This window comes from Hydra vulgaris, chromosome 03 (assembly GCF_038396675.1).
Source record: "Hydra vulgaris chromosome 03, alternate assembly HydraT2T_AEP".
NCBI lineage: Eukaryota > Metazoa > Cnidaria > Hydrozoa > Anthoathecata > Hydridae > Hydra > Hydra vulgaris.
The window spans coordinates 1,763,240-1,785,000 of NC_088922.1; the positions used below are offsets into that span (position 1 = coordinate 1,763,240).

A 21,761-nucleotide genomic window follows, 5' to 3' on the forward strand; every position below is an offset into this window, starting at 1 on the left:
ATATTCCTGCAGAAAAAGATGTGCGACCATCGCTACCGCTGCCCCCAGTTACTTCCAGTTACATGGAAGGCCAAAGGCGTATTTTGAAAATGCCAGCAACAAAAATAAAAACACAGATACTACAAGAAAAAGCAGCAGTTTGGTCTCTAAAAATTTCTTTGTTATGCCATCTTTGAAAGCATTGATTGATAGATCGTTCGTTGCTGCTTAGGAAAGCGCATTCTATGGGAAACAACTCTATTTGAAAAAAAGTTGTCGTTCTTTACAATTTCGTACTAGCTAGCGTTCTAGTTTTTAGATATGCTTTCTCAAAATATACTTTGCTTTACTACTTGAAAGTTTTTGCGGGACGAAATAGCTTTCAAACAGTATAATTTTCTTTTTTTCTTTTTTTTTTACAACTTTTTTAACAAGTATTGGTACTCATGCCAAAAAATCTGCAACTATTAAAATAGGTTATTGCTATGCAAAATTAGGTATTCATAAAACTAGGTATTCATTGCAACCAAACTTTTTTTTTTGTAATTATAAAGGTGCTACCAGTCATTACAGTCTTATCACAGAGCACCCCTCTGTGATAAGACCGTAATAACTATATAACGTATAACTATATCCTCCGCATAAGAAGCGCAAATCTCATATCAATGCACAAACTAATTATAGGGTATATATTAGACATAATAAATCTGCTGCCACTAAAAATAGGTTGTTGCTATGCAAAATTAAGTATCCATAGCAACTAAATATAAAATTATCACTTTCATAAGAAGTGTAGACCTCATATTAGTACTCATGCTATATTTAGTAAATAAATACCTAATATTTAATTAGCTATTAGTTTTGTCCATTTAAATACTCAAATTAGGCCCACTGTGCGGCCCTGCAAACAAAAAAATGTAAAATGCTTGATAAAATATAAATATTACAATAATTATAAATATTTATAAAATAAAAAATATTAAACCATATATAATAAAGCTTATTGTCACGTAAATTCAGAGGGTTAGAAACTTTGCATAGTCATATCTGTCGAATACTTACTTGATATAGTTTTCGATATATAATAATATGACAGGTCTAGAAAAAAAAACTTTTTTCTGTTCTTTCTGAGATATTTAAACTGATTTTCATGCATTTTTATGCTGATTTCAAGTGAACTTTGTTTTTATCGGCAAGCTCTAGTTTTTTTTGCAGTTTCCATTTTTTCAATTTTTCAAAAATAAGGTTTTTTGTTGTCATTTTTATAAAAACTTGGTGACCGAAACGAAAAGTGGGCATTGCATACTGTGTGCCATATTTGCCAAAAAAGAGTCTTTGATATAGGACGAAAAAAAAAAGAAAAAATTTACCTTTTGACGACTGCCATTTTTGTCTTGTCAAAACCTCTGGTATTGGAAAAGTAAAGCGGCAAAAAAAAGCTTATATCAACATTCCTTCAGCTATTAAACCAATTCAACGTTCTAAAATGATTCAAATTCCAATTTTTAAAGGTTTATTTTTTCAGATGATGAACAAAGTATGTCTGATACAGAATCTGATTCTATAGCAGACATAAGTTCTTAAGAACTTATACCAGATTCGGAATACTTCTCTAATGCGAAACATTTATAATTGCCTCAGTGTTTTAGCCAGATAGAGCTGAATGACTTAGTGCGTGATTTAGGACTTTCTCAGCAAGCAGCAAAAATATTAGCCTCACAATTAAAGGAAAAAAACGTTCTTGACCGCTTTGCAAAAGATTCCTATTTTAGAACAAGAGAAGAAACATTGTTTAACTTTTTTTCAGAAGTTTATTTATTTGTTTTATGTAATGATATTTCAGGTCTCCTATTGCAGTTAGGTATTTCTTACCATAACATTAAAAAGGTTCTAAACTTTATTAAATATCCAGAACACAACTGAATTATTTAAATAAGTAAGTAATAAAAATGGTAAACTTTCTCCTTGGTCAGCAAAAGGTTTTACTAAATATTCATGTTATCTATGAATATGGGATAGACGAGTTAGAAAGCAACGCTGGATAGAAAGGAATCGCCAATTCACATCACTCTCAAAGTGAGCATGCCATTTATTGTGATTGAACCCATTGTTAGAAGAAATAAAATAGTTTTTCCATCACTCTATCTTAAACTTGGTTTCACAAAACAAATTGTTAAAGTACTGAAACTGATATTATTTGTTTTCAGTATTTAGTTGAACCTGGTTTGTCATTAGAGAAAAAAAAGCTGGAACTTTTGATTGGCCACAAATTCGCTACCTTATAAATGGCAAAGAACTTGTTAGTACAATAGATAGCAATGAGAAAACAGCATGGTTGTTGTTTGTGGATGTTGTAAAAAAGTTTTTGGAAATAAAAAAGTTGAAAACTAATCAGATGGATGAAAATCAATAGTTGGATGTAAAATGAGTAAAAAATATCATTATATAAATATATATATATTTTTATTTACTTTTAAATAATAAATAGTCTTTTTTAGCATTTTCCTGAAAATCTTGGAGATGTGAGTGAAGAACAAGGAGAGCAATTCCATCAAGATCTGAATACAATTGAAGATCGGTACCAAGAACGTTGGGACAAACACATGATGGCAGACTACTGTTGAAGCATCAATCGAGATGACTCAGATAAAGCTTATCAAAGAAAGAGCAACAAACAAATTATTTTCCCGAATAAATATTTTTTATTAAACAATATTGTCTGTAATATTATTCAAAACTAAAACTTTCATAGTTTTTTTTTATAAATCAACAAAAAGTTAAATGGCATTAAAAAAAGTTTAATGATATTAATATTTTTTTGCATTAAATTACTATAAATAATTTTAAGTATTTATATCTCTCAAAACTTAGTGTAAGGTCTTAACTTAGTTTATCATCATTATCACCAAGGTGTTCTTATTTATGTAAACAATAGTTTGCAGTTTATTATCAGGCCTGACATGAGTATTTCTGATGGCGATAAAGAGATTTTAACAAATTGAAATTATTACCAAAAAAAATAAAAATATAATTTTAAGCTTCTGCTATCGCCCACTTTTTTTAATTAATGATATCATAAAAAAAAGTTTTCACGAAAAAAAAAATTAAATTATTTAATTGGTAATCTAAACTTTAATTTTTATGACTATTACATAAATAGCGAATTTAAAAATTTTTATAACGATTTTTTTGAAAATGGAGCAATTCTTTTAATAAATAAACCTACAAGAGTAACAACAAAATCAACTTCACTAATAGACAACATTATTACAACCGATACTTCAAACAAATTGCTTAAAAATGGAATTAATAAAAGTGATTCATCTGATCATTTTCCTATTTTTTTCTATATTAATAGAACTACTGAGTTATTACCTCTACAAAAACAAGTATAAAACGACTAATTAACGATAAAAACTTCCTCTTATTTAAAGAGCAATTATCTTTAATAAATTGGAGTCTTATTAGTACTACTGAACCAAACAATATGTACTATTCATTTTTTTAAATATTTTATGAAATTTACGATGTAAATTTTCCAAATTGCGAGATTTGTAAAACGAATAAAAATGTAAAATCACCATGGGTTACAAAAGTTTTAAGAAAATTCTCGAAAATAAAACAAAACTGTATATTAAATACCTAAAATTTAAGACAATTGAAAATAAAAAACTCTATGAAACTTGTGCAAAACAATTTGAAAAACAAATAAAAAACCTTAAAAATTACTACACTAATTTGTTTGAAAAATACAAAAATGATTCCAAAAAAATCATAAGTGAATGTTTAAATGAAATCATCAGTAATCATACAATAAAAATGTGCTCTCTGCCCAAAGTTTTTGAAATAAATGGCGAATTCTTAAATGATCCTATTAGAATAGTAAGCAAAATGAATAACTTCGTATCAATTGGACCAAACTTAGCTAAAAATATCCTCATTGTCACTAATTTAGCAAGTGACACTACCTCTTCTTTAAATTCTTCTCTAAATATTTTTGAAACAACATTTGAATTGACCTACAAAATGATTAAACTTAATAAAGCGGTTGGATCAGACGACATCTATGGAAATATTGTTATTGGTTTTTATGACATCATTAAAAAATATTCTTTTTAAAATTTTTAGTTACTCAGTTAAACAAGCAATATTTCCAGATGCTATCAAAATAGGTAGAGTTATTCCAATCTTTAAAGGAGGTGAACTAACTAAACTCAATAATTATTTGGCAAAATTAATTTAATCATGATTTGAGCTCCATGAGCTAACACTTTATGAACACAAATAGGAATTTTATACCATTAAAATTTCTCATTGATAGTTAAAACTGTTTGTAGACAATAATTTTCAAATTTTATTGGATTAATTCGAATTTGATAAGACAAACAAATTAATATTGTTCTTAAATGGAATTTCTGATAACAATATTGGATCAGAATAAGCTTGCCGTGCAGTGTTGCCATTATTTGATAAACCTGTTTATGATAGGGTTTGTCTACATGTATATTTAATTTTTCCCAAAATCTTTTTTGTATAAAACTTTTTCGAGCTTTTACATAACCTTTATTTATTTTTCCTTTTGCCTGCCATTACTTAATATCCAGTTTGTACGACAAATGAAGGAGATACTCCATGAAATGGATGCAGCAATGAAGTGGACTTATTCCAAAGAGTAAAAATGCTTTCTCAGTGTTAAATAATTTGTTTATGTAGTTTTCAATGTGACTCATTTTAGTAGGCGTTGCTTTACAAAGCGGACACAATTGATAAGACTGTGTTTCAGTGATTTCCGCTAAAACTTTTCCATCGATGGCTGTTAAAAATAAAGAGCCTTTGATATTAAGAACTTTTCCATTTGGTAGCGATATTGTAGTAACAGAAAGCTCATTTATTTGTCGTCCAACAAATAATTTTGTTTCGAGAATAAGTTCTTTACTTTCTTTTGCATACTTAAGGATCATTGGTCTACAAAATCTAACAAAATTAGGAGTTGGGTTTGCCCAAAACACATCCCAGTCATATGTTTGAATTGCAATCGGGTACAATGGTAACAGAAAAAAGCGAATCGTCTGATGAACTTTCAAATAACTCATCGAACTTTTGATTGAATTGGGAAAAATTACTGGCTCCATCAAATCCTTAATTTACAACAAAAATCAACTCAACTGAGTCCTTTTCTTTATTAGTAATTTTAGATATAATTTGTGCCTCTTGTGATTCTACTATTCTTTAAACAGGTATGTATTAGAAGATTTTGTAATAGCACATTTGTCTCCTTGTCAGAGATGTGCATATTATTTGGTCTACATTTTTTTTTAAATTCCAGAATATCGCTGTAAAGCAGATAAATACCTACACCTCTCTCTTTACTTTCCAATCTTATTGCCAGTTACTGAGATTTAGTAAAACCATAATTTAATAGAAAAGCAAGTCCCTCTTCTAGAGACATTTTTTTTTATTTCCTTGTCAATGTTTTTATTGATATCGCATACCAATTGTTGATCTTGTAGAATGCGCATTTTTTCTTATTACCTATTTGTTCTTATTACCTATTTGTTTGGCTGTGTCCCTTGCTGTTTCGAGTATATACTTTGTATCATATTTAGCTTTTTCAGACAGATTAGAAATTGCTATTCTTTGAGCTCGTTTTCCTTTGTCTTTAAAAGGCAATGTATGCCGCCCTTTCTTTAATTCTGGCGTTTCTAATACGTTTGAGAGTTTCCAGATAACAGCTTTGAGTTCAAAATTAAATTCATGTTCTAACCAAGAAATTGACTTTTTATGAAATTTATACTTGGAGTATTAAACATCCTTCATTTTTTGTTTGTACGTGGTTTGTAATGCTGATAACTTTTTTTCTAATTCTTTTTCTTGAGCACCTTCAATTTTCATAACATTCTTCTTCTCCAAATATTTTAAACATTCCAACATTTTAATAACATCACCAATCACAAAAGAAATAAAATCTTTGTTCCTTAACTTCATTTAAGACAATTTGTACTTTATTGTTTATTTACACAATTTTAAATCAACAAATAGATTTTTTGTAAATTTTTCAACTTGTAAAAGCTTTTGAGGTTATATTAATTTAAAGGAAGTATTTTGAGGTTATATTAATAATAGGTCTTAAAGTTACCACAAATATATCTTTTTATGACAATATTATGCAATTCGATTGAAAATGACAGTCATGTTTTATGTAAAAAAAAAAAAAAAAATCAATTTAAGTAGAAACATTTTTAAATTGAATATAGTTGTTCTTGGGCGGGTGCGGGCGGCATCAAAACCTGTATTGGATTAAAAGAAGAAGGATCGAAGTTTATCCATACGCATTTAGATTTTTACAGAAATATACAAAATTTAATAAAAGTCACATTCAAACATGTTATTATTTCCTAGCCTAAAAAGTTAGCTTTCTCTGCATTTTTACGGCATGAAATGTAATTTTATAAAATATTTAACAATAAACTCTGAGAGCCTGTTTTACATTCTTCCGATTGATATATAATATATGGAAGTTCACAGGTGCGGTTTAAGAAATAAAATAAAAGTTCAAAGTTATTGATTTTTCACTAATTGCTTTTTAAAAAATGACAACTTTGAGCATCTACGGGGAAGCGCCAAGTGGTCTAAGAAAAAAAGTTCTTTCAGAACATGAAAATATGTCTAATTTGCAACAATCTCACATAATTAGAACTTTTTATATCGGATTTTTGCAAATCTTGTATTAATGTCACTTTTTGATTATTTCAAACCACTGTGCATTGATGTAAACCTCACATCGAAAAATCACGTTAACAACCTAAACAATAAAATTGCTAGAAGTATAGGAATGCTATAGAAATCAAGACCTTTTTTAAATAAATATGCTTTAATTCAGTTTTATTACTCATTTATTCATTGCCATATTAATTATGCTAATCCTGCAAGGAATAGTGTAAATAAAAGTACACTAGAACTTTTTTATCGTCAACAGAAGCATATCCCAGTGGGCACAGGACCTAAATAAGACGTCTTTTGAACGTTCAAAAGACGTCCAAAACGTTCAATAGACGTTTAAAAGACGTCTTTTTTACGTCCTGTGCCCACCGGGATTGCACGTCTTATAAACTTTAAAGACCGTTTTACTCATGCCAGGCCTCTTTTACTTAAAATGAATCTTCTTAATGTATGTAATATTCTATGCTTTATGAATAAATGTGAAACTAACACTTCCCCTTATCCTTTTTCCATGCTTTATATAAGGTTACTTTCTATATATATGTTTGTGTGCCACAAAATTTGAAATCAATTTTTGAAAGCTTTTTTCTCAACCAATTTTGCTCAAATTTTGCACACTTAATCATTTTCGATGACAATACAAGGAAATTTGACCAAAAATTTGACCAAAAAAAGTTAACAAATTAAGTTAACAAAAATTTAATTTGTATTTCCCCATACATTTTATTTATTTGATATGAATTGCGTATTACGTCACAAAAATCATTGATTTGCAAATTATTTGCAGTTTCGAAGACATTAAAGCGCAGCGATTCAAAACCTATTGTTTTAAGTTATTAAGTAATAAGTCTTAAGTTATTAAGTTAAAAACCTATTGTTTTAAGTTATTAAGTTAATAAGTCTTAAGTTATAAAGTTAAAAAAGAAAAATTTAGTAAAAACAGTAATTTTTAAATTTTAAAAAAAAAAAAAAAACAGTAATTTTTCCTTCTACAAAAGATAACAAAAAAGAATTTCTAGGCCCTATAGAATTCTGCTTGCATAAAGCATGGATTTGAAAAAAGAATTTTTTTTTGATTTACTAGTTATAATTTATACTCACATAAAAAAAAAAAAAAAAAAATACTATATTCGAAATGAAAACTTTATCCAACAACCTTTTTCGCATACAAATTTTGGTAGATCTTGTATTTCCTATCGAGGAGCTTTTTTATGGAACAAACTAGCTTTGAAACATTTTGATTTTACTCAAGAGAATTACACATTCAAAAGAAAACTTTAACAGATAATTTTATCTATTGATAATATACTCTTATATTTTTAATCTTTATAACTGAAAATTTTTAAAACTCAATTCTTAGGGTGGAATGCAAGAAACGAATATGAAATTTGAAGTCATACTTCAAGTCTAAAATTTGACTTGAGCAAATGCAAAGAGCACACTCGAACCCGAGTCTAACTTGAAAATCGGCCGTTTTCAAGTTAGACTTGAAAAGCCAACTGTAAAAGCAAAAATCTTTTCTGAATGCTAAAAGCGAACATGAAATTTCAAGTTATTACTCAAATCTGAAGTCTGACTAAAGTGTTATGCAAGAAAAAAACTTGAAATGAATTCGTTCTTGAAAAATTTGATTTCAAGTCGTTTTTTTAAGTTTGGTACAGACCAGTCTTGAAAGTAAACTTAAAATAAAAAAACAAACCGCTATTATCATTTTGTATAATATGCGGTAAAAAGTTATATAGAGTTTTTGTCAATTTAATCAACTATGAGTGGATTACAAATAAATTATTACTTTATACTATATAAATACATTTCACCAGTACATATATATATATATATATATATATATATATATATATATATATATATATATATATATATATATATATATATATATATATATATATATATATATATATATATATATATATATAATATATGTATATAAGTATGTGCGAATATCAATATTTCAAAAACTGTGACCAATTTTTTAAACTTGGCGAAGACGTTATTTGCGCCAAACCACATTGTGCCGCTATTTATGAACCAAACTAAATAAAAATTGGTAGTCGTTTAGTAAAAAGGTTAGGCTATATACTCATATATTTTATTTTTACTGTCATAAATAAAAAAGTTCTTTATTTTACAATGAAAATTCTCAGCGTTTTTTCACGAGCAACGGCTCTGTAAGTTATGGCGGGTCCTTCTTGAAATTAAAGGGTCCTTTAGATAATTTATTTATCTGCTGATGTTCAAAATTTCAAGTAAATAAGTTGTACGCATATTGTTTTCAAGAGTTATCAAGCATACCAGGTATTTCGCCGAAATTAAGGATTTCTCGCATTTTGATCTGTGTTTTATTATCATTAGTTTTGCCGATCACAGGATAATTAGTTACAGTTTTCTTAAGTAATTCTTGTACTTAAATTTTGTCACTTAAATGCTCGTAACTTTTTATAGAATCATCCAACTTTGATAAAATTTTCACCATTGTTATACTAATTAAAAGCTCTTTCTAAAGATATACAACACTTTAGTATATAAACATTTTAAAATTTTTACACACATACCTAATGTATACGTATAAATATATACAGGGGTTAAAGTAGAATCGGAAATCAAGGGGAACGTTGTTAAAAAGTTCAAACTGATTGTTTAAAAGTTTGCATTTTACCCCATTCGGGTACGAATGGAATGGAATTCGGGTACAAAATCACTACTTTTTTTCAAAACCGTTTGTTTACATCAAATGCTTAAACTAAATGGTTATATTAGGAACAAAATTTTTAAGATGAGCTAATTTTGGTGTTCAAACAGAAACGTGTAGACATAAACAGAAATAGTTGTGTTTATAAAATTATTTTAGGAAATTTACTTTTTATCGATGAGTATTAATTTAGTTAATAATAGTAAAAAAAATGTTTGTTCAACTTGTTGCTCTCACGTTAAGGGCGGAGGCGTCTCAAATTTTAGAGCTTCTTTTGTTCCCAAATCACGATTTTTTGAAAGCATCTTTATTTGGCATAAGTATAAACATATAAATGTTTGGAGTTTTATCCATGTCTGGAAGTTAGCATCAAACGCAAAAAAAAGCTAATATTCTTAACCAAAACTTAACAACTTGTTTTATTTAATTTTTAGTTCTTTTTTATTACAAGTTCTTTTAGATCATCATTCATAACACAGGTCAACAAAAAAAAATTTTTTTCTGGTGCCGAGCAAACAATTTGTTTTTTGTATAGCATTTCTCATTTTGATTTCAAATATGCAACTCTTTTTTTACCATCACGTCAAGTTGTAAAGATATTTAGGTTCAAATCTTAAGTATTTAGGGTAAAGCCCCTAATATTGTCGAAAAAAAAGTTATTTAAAAGTATGTCAACCTGGGTCTCAAAAGAAGCGTATTTTCATAAAGATTTTAAAAATGTAATTCATTTGTGATTAAAATAAGTATTTTTTGTATTGTTGCTGAATAACATTCTGTTGAAATTTTTTAAAAAGTCTTTAGCATTTTTTTACATAATTTTTTTGTCAATAAATTTTAAGGAAAAATATTTATGTTTTCTAAAATCTCTATGAAAATATGCTTCTTTTGAGACCCAGGTTGACAAACTTTTGAATAACTTTTTTTTCGACAATATTAGGACTTTACCCTAAATACTTAAGATTTGAACCTAAATATCTTTACAACTTGACGTGATGGTAAAAAAAGAGTTGCATATTTGAAAACAAAATGAGAAATGCTATACAAAAAACAAATTGTTTGCTCGCACCAGAAAAAATTTTTCTTTTGTTTGCCTGTGTAATTTATAACCATTTAAATTTAATTGTTAGCAAAAAATAAAGTTTTTCCTCGTTGAGTCCAATATTTTAGCAAAAATTAAAATAGCTGTGCAACTTCAATAAAAATCAGCGCAAAAATAAGATAAGTTAGACGAAACTTATGGTCGATCCTATTTGAAAAAAAACAACAACTCAATAACGAGACGATGGAATGGTTGCAAAGAAGTATTGAAAGAAGTGGAGCGGTTTATTAATTTATCGGCTAAGAATAATGACGCTCCCCTACATTCCCCCCTACTTTAACCTCTGTGTATATATATATATATATATATATATATATATATATATATATATATATATATATATATATATATATATATATATGTGTGTTTATATATATATATATATATATATATATATATATATATATATATATATATATATATATATATATATATATATGTATATATATATATATATATATATATATATATATATATATATATATATATAGATATATACATATATATAGATATATACATATATACATATATATAGATATATACATATATACATATATATATATATATATATATATATATATATATATATATATATATATATATATATATATATATATATATATATATATATATATATATATTAGGGCTATGACTTTTTTCAACCCCATGCTCCTGTACTGTAGTTTGATGAACTTTTACCTAAAAAGCACGAAATGAACTACTATTTGCATATCTTTTGAAAAAAGTTCACCCGCCATTGAAAAATTGATTTTGACGTAAGTACTACTATGTATTCAAATGTATTTAGAATGTCATGTAATACGATAAATTTTCAATCCAACAATCACTCATACCGTTGACCTTGCTCTTGCACAGAAGGAATAGAAGGTGCACCTTGTCTTTATTTTTGCATGACGAATACCTTTCCTTCATTACTTTAATTGCGCGCTCTGCGCATTGATTACTTCTGGGGATCTGTAGTATGGATGGCTCTCGCTTCCAGTAATTTTTTCAAAGAGCTCAAAGTCTTTTTGGATTCAGTACTTCAACCAGATTATTAAAGTCATTTTTGTTGTACAGTTGGTTTGTAAACCAATGGTCTGCCATACGATATAAATTCACATACTCTCTGCAGAACTGTCCATATTGAAGAAATTAAAATGAAGGTCAGGATTGCTAGTATAGCTCTGGAATTCTCGCATTGCTGATGTAGGGTAATTTCTGAAACCTGATTAATGGAAAATGTTCCTTTTCATCAAAAAATTGGATCACTCGAGTGAGATGAAATAAAAATTTCATATTATCTCTTCAGCCTGATGTTTTGAAAATTACTTCTACTCTGTTGTTAAACTGTGTTTTCAGTTGTTCGTACTCCTTCAACAGTTTAGATATTTAATGTTCAGCAAATGTGTTTTACTCCCAAGTTCTTCATCCATCAAAAAAAGGAGGGTTCTATCTAATACATGGTGTTGACAACTGATAAACTGAGGTTTGTTGATGCGTTTCTCAACAACACCATTCTTTTTTCTAGTGTTAACGCTGGTGGTATCTGCAACAATTATCTGTATTGAATTCCATAGATAAAATTTATCAAGGACTTTAGAAATTCTTTGAGCAATAGTTTTTTTCCCTTGCCATCTACCAAGCCCAGGAAATCCAATTTGATTTCTTTTCTATCACTTTTGAAGACGGCTATTTGATAATCGATTCTGTTGATGTGCTTGCCACCAAAGTGCAAGGACCAACTTTACATATGCAACTTTTTAACTATTTCTTTTTTCGGCTTGATTGCCTCTTTGATTGACTTGTAAATAGCTGATTGACATGGTGTTGGGATGTCAATGCCTTCACGAGCCAATTGCTTGCATATGTTAGCAGCTTTGTTGATACTCTTGTGTAGGTCACCAAGTTGACTGCAATTTCACTTTTATGATGTTTGCTGCTTGGTGTAGAAGTAGTCTCTTCTTCTTCTTCTCCTCCTTCTCCTTCTTCTCCTCCTTCTCCTCCTTCTCCTCCTTCTCCTTTTTCTCCTTCTTCTCCTTCTTCTCCTTCTTATTTTTCTTCTTCTTCTTCTTCTTCTTCTTCTTCTTCTTCTTCTTCTTCTTCTTCTTCTTCTTCTTCTTCTTCTTCTTCTTCTTCTTCTTCTTCTTCTTCTTCTTCTTCTTCTTCTTCTTCGTTTTCATATTCACCGTCGTCAGCCTCAGTATAACAAAAACTATTATAGTAAGATTATGAGTTGGATGACCTACAAGAAAATTTTTTTCTTTTAGAGAAATGGATCGTTTCTTTACTGGCCGCTTGGTCTGTAGAGTATCCCATTGCTCCTTTGCTTTCCACTTGTAGGTGGTACAATCGCTTGTCTTCGGAAGATATCCGTGTTCCATCCACTTTAGTAATATCAAAAATTTCATCCGGGGGCTCGTAGGTTCCCCGCTTGACACATTCATCATAACATTTCAGTATTTTATCAAGCTTTGCTCGTATAACTTGATTAGATACATGAAGAAAATTCAGTTTATTCTTCCACAATTTAGTGACTTCTTTGGAAATTTCCGCTATTCGCTCCTTTCTCTCTTTGGTATTTGGTCCAAGGAAATAGTAGCGTCCAATAATTTGCTTTTGGAGAGGCATTCTGCTGTTTTCTTCCAGTGAATATTCTTCTAAAGAGACCATTCTTCTTCTTTTATGAGAGTCTTCAAATTTTACCAGATTATTGGTCTAGACATCCTCGTTCTTCTGAATGCTACAATCGTTCGGCTTGTACGTCGCTATGTGTTGCTTCTACAATAACGATAAAGTTAGATAAGCGGCAATATATATACAGTCTAAATTGTTCTAGAATATTCTTAATTGTTCCATAATGTTCTAAATTGTTCCAGAATGTTTTCAAGTCATCTAAAATATTCTGGAATTTTCCAAAATGTTCTAAAGGTCTAAACACAATCTATACAAGTTTTAAATGATTTTTAGCAAAGTCACACGTATTAGTAGTAGCAGTAACAAGATTTAATAAATACGATTTGTAATTTTAATTGCGGGTGACCTTTTTTTTTATAACCTTGACATTTAGACTTTTAGAACATGTTTTCAATATTTTCTAACAAAAGTTCATCAATTTATGACACAGGAAATAATTTTTTTTTAAAAAGTCAAAAAGTCATGTTCTTTGGGAAATTGTTTGCAATATCTCTTTACAAGTAAAACCAAAATATTTTATAGACATTGTATCTTGCTTTATTTACAATATTGCCTTTTAACAAAATGATCTTTAGGTAAACGATTAAATGTAAAATTATAACGAGAAAAATGGTCCCAAAGCATCATCGAGAGGTTTTGTAGGAAAAATTAAAATAGTTACTCGATTCTTTTTATAAATACTTAACTTATTAAAGAATAAAAACAATAATCGAAAAGTATCGAAAAAGAAAATCTTTTTAATTGATAAAGTAAATGAAGAACTCAATCTGAAAAAAAGAGTATTATCTAGGAAATAAGAATAACATTCAAAAACATAGAAATGCTCTTATAAAACAATCCTTATAATTATTTTTATTAAAATTGGTGTATTAATATGTAACTTGTCAATATTTTTTGAAAATTTTTATTTTATTGTCATAATACTTTTGTCATCTTTTTGGCTTTTCTGATAATAACGGAAGACCTTACTTCAAACATAAACTTCCGTGACTCATTTGGCCTTTTGATATATAATAATATTGATATTGTAAAATGCTATATGTAATAACCAAGCAAGAAAGTTAAGTTTGTTTTGTATCAGTAGTTGTACCCTAAAAATGTACTTATAAGTTTTAAGTTTTTTGAGATTTAAATAATTTAAATTCCAAAATTGCAAAATTTAATTAAATGACTTTGCGGCAATATTTGCAAAACGTTGTCTCTTGTTAGGATATTACAGTTTATTCAGGCCAGCTTTACCAGTCTTCTTTTCCTCTCTTTTACTAAAATTCAAAAATTAAATAGGTTTATTCAGCCGAAAATAATTGTTTATAATGTAAACTTAATAAATGCAAAAAACTTTTTCTCTAATTCATATATTGACCAAATAGTCACACTCTTCCTGTCACTTTAATGATACAAGTCAGCTCAAACTGAGGGGCAGATTTTTTTAAAGCATCCTTATTTGATATAAGTCTAAACATATAATTGTTTGGAGCTTGCTTTATGTCCGGAGGTTAGCTCATAAAATGACCATAAAATGCTGGATCCGCCTCTGATCTATACAGATTTTGACCCTAAAAATAGGTTCTGTCGTACATTAGATGAAATCTAACTTGCATTAACGATTTTCTTCTACTGATTTTGTTTTCTATCTCTATAAATATTATATTCGTCCTGGTATTGAAAACTGTTATCATATTTTTAACTAACTTTCTGTTAACTCCAAACGTAATTAGTGTTTGCTCGTAGCCTTGTCAGAGTTTAATATTTTTTTTTTTTTAATTTTAACGAGAAACATTAATAATAAAAACCATGTATTTGACATATATGCTTTGTTGATAATCGCATATCATATATGCCATTTGAATGTTAATCAGCTGTTACGTCGTAGTTAGAGGCTTGGACTAAATAGACACGAGCATGTTCATTTTAATCCAGTGTTTTTTAATAAATTACCAAGTTTTAATGTAAATACAAAAAAAAAAGGTATTATTTTTGTAACACTTTTTAGTTTATTTTTGTAAGTTAATAAAATATAAAGCTGAAAAATATTATTTAAAAATATATTGTTAATTTGCTTTATTTAAAAGGTTTTCCCATCTCAAATACTCTGCCGCTATTGGTTGCAAAGTTTTTTTTTCCGATTGCGCCTTTAAATCAACACCTATTAAGTTTTTCAAGTTTGACTTTCTCATGCGCGATCTTGAAGTTTTCAAGTTTCGTTTACACATTTGCTCAAGTTATTTTTTTGAAGTCTGACTTGACAAAGTCAGACTTCAAAGTTTAAGTCGAACTTCACTCAAGTTCGTTTCTTGCATTCCACCCTTCAAATATATTTCGAAAATCAAATCAAATATATTTCGAAATTTTATAACATTTCAAGGAAATTTACGATAGTACAAGTACTAATATAAAGTAAATACCTGAATATACAACATAACCTTGTAGTCAATGATGAAAATAGTAGTAATAACAGATGTCAATAATATTAATAATAATAATAATAATAATAATAATAATAATAATAATAATAATAATAACAATAATGATAATAATAACAATAATAATAATAACAATAATAATAATAATAATTATAATAATAGTAACAAAATGATAACAGTTATAATAAAAAGAGAATTTCATAAATACAACAACAGCATTAAAAATTTACTAAATAATGACAGCAACAACAAAGATTTAGTACGAATTAGAAAATCGTTGAATGAAAGGAGATATAAAAGTAGAAAGATAAATAAAGAATGCCAAAATATTGGTACTAATATTGATTATATTAGAATGGCAAAATTTAATAAAAAAAGTTTAAAAATGGCAGATAGAAAACCAGAGGAATTAGATGTAGATGAATAATTAGAGAATTTCAAAATGTTAAAAATATCAAATTAAAAACTGAAGGATCACGAGTTGATATATATAATAAAGAATTTCAATATTAATTTGTAGAAATATTTAATTTTATTTTTTTAACAAATAATTAAAAGGCTTGATTTTGAATTCAGAGATTGAATTAAGAGATTTTAGATCAGGAGGTAGTTTGTTCCATGAACTAATACATTGATATTTAATGAGCTTATTTCCATATTTAGCAGAGTGGCGTTTTTGAATAACTAATATTTAAGCTACTGATGGAGCGAAGAGGATAGTGACAATTTGTACTTGTCAAAAAATTGTTGAATGATAGGGGAAGGTTTTTGTGATGATAATTCCAGACAAATTGAAAGTTAAGGAATACCAAATGGCCGCTTATTTTTAATATATTGCAGATTAGGTATAGCGCATTAGATTTAAAGTTATTATACTGAAAATATATTATTTTTAAGGCTTTATTTTGGAGATGGGACAACCTTAAAATGATTTGTTTTTGGGATTGTCTCCATACTTGACATGCATATCTTAGATGGGACCCAAAAATAGCATGATATATATTTAGCAGAGTTTCTAGATTTACATAATGGCGGACTTTGGCTAGCATTCCATTAGATCTGCTGAGTTTCATTGCTAAGTCATTCTTGGCCTTGAAAAGAAAGATTAGAATCAATTTTAATCCCAAGATATTTAATAGAGTCTAAAGGATACATTTTTTGTCCGCTTAGTCTGAAATTTAAGTGCTTATTAATTGGTGCCAGATTGGATTTAAAGATGATCAGCTCTGTTTTTTTAGAATTGAGAGAAAGTTTATTAGAACGAAGCCACTGAAAAAGATTTTCAAAGTCATGATTAATATATTTGTTAATTTTTTACGTGATTTGTCAGCCAGTAGCAAGTTAATCATTCTATTCATATTATTGAAATTGTTATAATTGTAAAAAGACTAATATTGTAAAACATTTAAAGAAAGAACAAAAAAATTAAAAATAATAAAAAAAATAAATAATAATAAGTTTTAAGGTTTTGTTGTTCCCAAGCTCCATTTATAGCAACTTTTCACAAATTATTTTTATTTGACATAAGCAAAAACATATCCAAGTTTGAAGTTGGCTAACATGTTTATCTTAAACACATCAAAAAAATTACTGCAATTTCTAATCATTGCCAAAATATCCACAATGATATATCATAAACGGAACTTTCTAAAAATTTGGTTTACCGAGTTAACTTGCAAAGTACCGGTTTTAAAAGTACCCGTAACTACAGCCGCAGATTACTGCTGTTCGATTAAAATCAACTCGTTCAAAACAAACACAGACTTGTAGTGGAAATTTACTTTTTACAATTAAATTTAGTTGGTTTTTAGATTCTATTTTTTTCATTTCAAAAAGAAGTTTAGAGGTTTTAATAGATATGGTAAGAAATATTTATTTTTTAAGTATTTCTTTCTGCAAATAATAATATATATATGTAACTACGTATTCCATTATTCATTAATTTAGCTATGTTAGTATAATCAATCTAATTTTTATTTTTATTATAGATTTTTTAAATTTAAATTTTATTAGTAACTCTTTTTTGCTTGTCTTTCGATTATCTTAAAAGTGTTAATTGAAAAACTATGAAACATTTATGATTTGATTAATAAAAACAAACAACCTTATTATACTTTTAGCCATAGTTTGACTTAATTGATTGCACTGTTATTGGAAGTAAATTAAGGCATTATTATGTTTCAATCAAGGCAACTTGATTCCTAAATTGGAGCACTTTGACTTCTTAGTCAGAACAGCTTGCTTCTTTTAAAAAAACAACAGTAAAGTCAAAAAATAAATAAATTAAAAGTTATTTTCTTCTTTACAATGACGATTTAAACAATTCATTAAAAAATTATAATAGAATTAAAATTGCTTGGGTAAAACAAAAATATACAAAAGCTCCAAGTATTACGGTGCTTCTTTATTTTATTGATTACAATCACAAAATAAAGTTTTGTTTTGAGGTTTATTATTGTAACTATTTATTTTTATGCTGTGCCAGAACAATCTTTTTATTTCATAACTGATTAATTAAGGAAAACCTTATAGTTTTGATCAAGGAAACTTGGACTATTTTGTTATATCACTGCAGTATCATGCTAGCAACAATTTATATGATAAGTTAATGTTATTATTCGCATTTTAAATCCAATCTTATTAAATGCAAAAAACCATATAACCCACAGAAGTATAGTTGTCTTGTACAATCAATATAGTGTAAACACCAAATTAGATCACCTAAAAAATCAGGCGAAAAGCTTTAAATTGACGATGCCCATGCATTATTTGAGGGATAGCTTTTAAAATTTCTCAAAACACTTAAAATAAAATATTTTACTAGAAAACTTAAAATATATCGCCATGAGACATTTTATTTTCTAAAATAAATGCATTTGTTCCAATAAGGTGCTGTTCCAATTTAGGCAACTCTCCTCTATTTATATGGTGTAGTATTTGTCGAAAGATAAATACTGCAACAAGGCTCTAACAAGACAAGAAAAGAAGTTATGATCTTAGACAGAGATTAGGAATAGTTAGTGTATCAAACAAGTTTTCTCAGAGAAGATTAAAGTGGTTTAGGTATGTTGAGCATTAAAGATGCAAATGGTTTTGGTATCAGTATGTAGAGAGGTACCAGCTTCAAGGGAAAATAGAAGAGGTAGAAATAATTAAACTCGGAGAAAGTACATTTTATGTGGTATAAACAAGTTTCAGTTAATGAAAGAAGATGCTTGAGATTGTTTAAATTAGAGAAACAACATAAATTGGGGAGGCAAAATTAATTTCCTTGTCATTCAAATTGCTAACCATGACTATAAAGGTTGTAAACAGAAGAGCTAATTTTTGGCTGCCAGAAAAACAAGTTTTTTAATTGACATTGTAATTGCCAAATAAATTTGACTTTTTAAAAAAAATTCTTTGCCATGTAATTGTAGCATGCAATGTATATTGTAAAGAATTGTTTTTGAGTTAAGTAATTAACCATTGACACTGTGAGTATTTTGAACGACTGTTGTGTTAAGCACAAAGTAGTGTAATGTAAAAGCATAATGTGTATAAATCGAACTCAGCTTAAATATTTATATCATTAAAAGTTAAATTGCATCATTGGCGTTTTTTAAAGTTCCACATTGTAATTTAAACATAGTATAATGATATAATAATATTTTATTTTCTTTTTCACAATTTAGTTTTTTTTTTGTTTTTTTAAGTATTTAATGTATTATATTGAAAAAAAAATTAATGAACTGTTTTTAATAAAAATTATAAACAGTTTATATATAGAATTTGTCAATTACCAAGATATTTGAAAACAAGATTTAAGTTTCAAGTAACAATACACATAAAAACTTTTGTTTCAAGCTAAATGTAACAACTTTTTGTTATATTGAATTAATAAATTAAATTGATAAGAAACAAAAAATACAAATTCCATTGGTGAAAAAATTTTCTTAAACAAAACACATCTTTAACAAAAGTTGTTGCTTTTACTCATTTTAATCTATGATGAAGAGACTTGAATGTTATTTTGTAATGAATTTGTAAAAAAAAAAAAGAAAAATTTCTTTAAGTAAAAAAATTATAAAACTGTTTTAAATTTCTTCAAAATTAAGTTTAAATACTTAGCTTTTAATGATATTTAATTTAAAAGTTTTTAATTACAAAGCTAATTTCACTTGATACTTGAAATTCAGGAATACTTGAGTTACATTTAATTTAAGTGTTAGTAAGTATGCCTTAAATATTATAAAAGTGAGAAATGAAGCACACTGAAGAGGTTGTATTAAAGATGGTTACAATATAATTTTTTCAGTTTTAATGGCGACAACACTATGCTGTTATGTTTCAGACCATAAAGAGAAATACAGATACAACTTCTATTAGCAAATAAGTGTTTCACTCAATTTTGTTTTCCTGTCTTATAAAAAATGGCATCTGTGGTTCCAACTTTTAAAAACTCTGGAGAACACTTTGCCCCTTCACTATTATCGAATCGGCAGTCTACTTTTAGCAAGGTCTCTGAGTATCAATAAATTTCTTGAGCCAATCTTGAATCTGATCTCTGTTTTGTAACAGTTTAGAGCTTGCAGTGGTTTGTGAATTTTAACTTCACCAAACCTCAGTTATATACAACAAACCTCAGTTATATAGCAAACATGAATTCAACATGAATGGCAGCCCTTTAATTGAGTTCTTTTCTTTACGTCTTCTTGGATTATCATTTACTACTAACCTACCATGGAAATTGTATAAACAATCGATTTCAAAGTTAGCATTTGCTAATTTTTTCTTTATCTTGCTTCCATTATCTTTCCATTATTTTTCCCTTTAAGAATACTGATGTCATATTTGGGCTGGTTCTTCTAATGATGCTATTTATTTTTTAGACAAGGTCCAAAAGTGCAAGTGACAATTGCTTGCTTGACCATTCACAATTTTATTATTTTAGAAAAGTGAGATGCCCCTTTAGAGCTAGGATGATTGAAGAAGATCATCCATATTTACGAGGAACAACAAATGACCAAGGATAGAACCTTGTAGTACCCCAGTATCTCCCCAGTTACTGGAAACAAGGGAGAATAATCTCCATCAAAGAAAATTTAAATATAGTGATTAAAAAGGAATGATTTAATTATTTCCAGATACACCATGTTAAGCAAGCTTATGAAGAAGACCTGCTTGCCAGATTTAATCAAAATTCTTTGATGTATTAAAAGAAATAGCCCTTGCCTTACAGCTTCCATCTATTACATGATAGAATTTTTATAATATCGTTATATTAACAAGTCAACAGTCAAATAAGAGGATCAAATTAATCTGTTCTTTGCAATGACAGGAATAGTGTAGCCTTTAGGTTCAAGAGATGAATTAAAGAAAATGATCTTGCAAATAGTTTCCTTGTTTTTGGGAGTGATGTAATATGAGTGATGTAATGTTAGGCTTGCCTAATTGTAAGATGTAATGTTAGGTTTGCTTAATATTCCATGAAATTGTTATAGATTTTTTTAAAGTCTTTCCTAAAACCTAACTTTTGAGATAAAATACAATATTTACTAATCTGAGAATAATAGACCTTGTTGCTAAGACCTTTTTGCTAAGTTTTTTTACAATATTAAAAAAAATTTGTAAATAGCAGCTGCACAATAAGAAGAGTAATCCCTTAATTTACCCTTAATTTATCTTAAAGGTAAGTTAAGGGTAATTTAAAGGATTAAGGCAATGAGGTAGAGTTGAAACCAACAATAAGAAATAAAAGCTTCCATGCTTGCCTGAATCCAGGAGATACTAGCCCAAGGACTATGGTAAAGAAAATCGCATAATGAATCCGAATCAGAATTAAGATAGTCATAAGAATGGTTTATCCTTTGACAGCATTAAAGTAGAAATAAAAAATGATTTATCCTTTGATAGCTACCACTGTGGTGTTAAGTGCACCATAAAACCTTTTTCTTACAATCATATGAATAATATTGACTGTTTTAGTCGGCTCCATGCTACTATACACTATCTGAATTCTTTACCAATTGATCACAAGAAAAGTATTATAATGGAACAAATGTTAAGTATGAACTCATTAGTGTTCATTGGGGAAAAAAATATTCTCCTGATATGGTTGCTAGGGCGTTTGAATATTTTCATTGTCAAGAACTCT

General features: G+C 27.9%; 1 protein-coding gene across 1 annotated transcript in view; it reads left to right on the forward strand.

The window, feature by feature from the left end:
• The first annotated feature begins 17,340 nt into the window (after positions 1 to 17,340).
• The window catches only part of LOC105850929 (ADP-ribosylation factor-like protein 3), a 24,470-nt gene continuing 20,049 nt past the window's right edge, over positions 17,341 to 21,761 (forward strand). Inside the window, exon 1 of the mRNA XM_065792044.1 lies at positions 17,341 to 17,486. Coding sequence (XP_065648116.1) covers positions 17,484 to 17,486 — 3 coding nt within the window. The 5' untranslated portion in view covers positions 17,341 to 17,483. The remainder of the gene's footprint in view (positions 17,487 to 21,761) is intronic.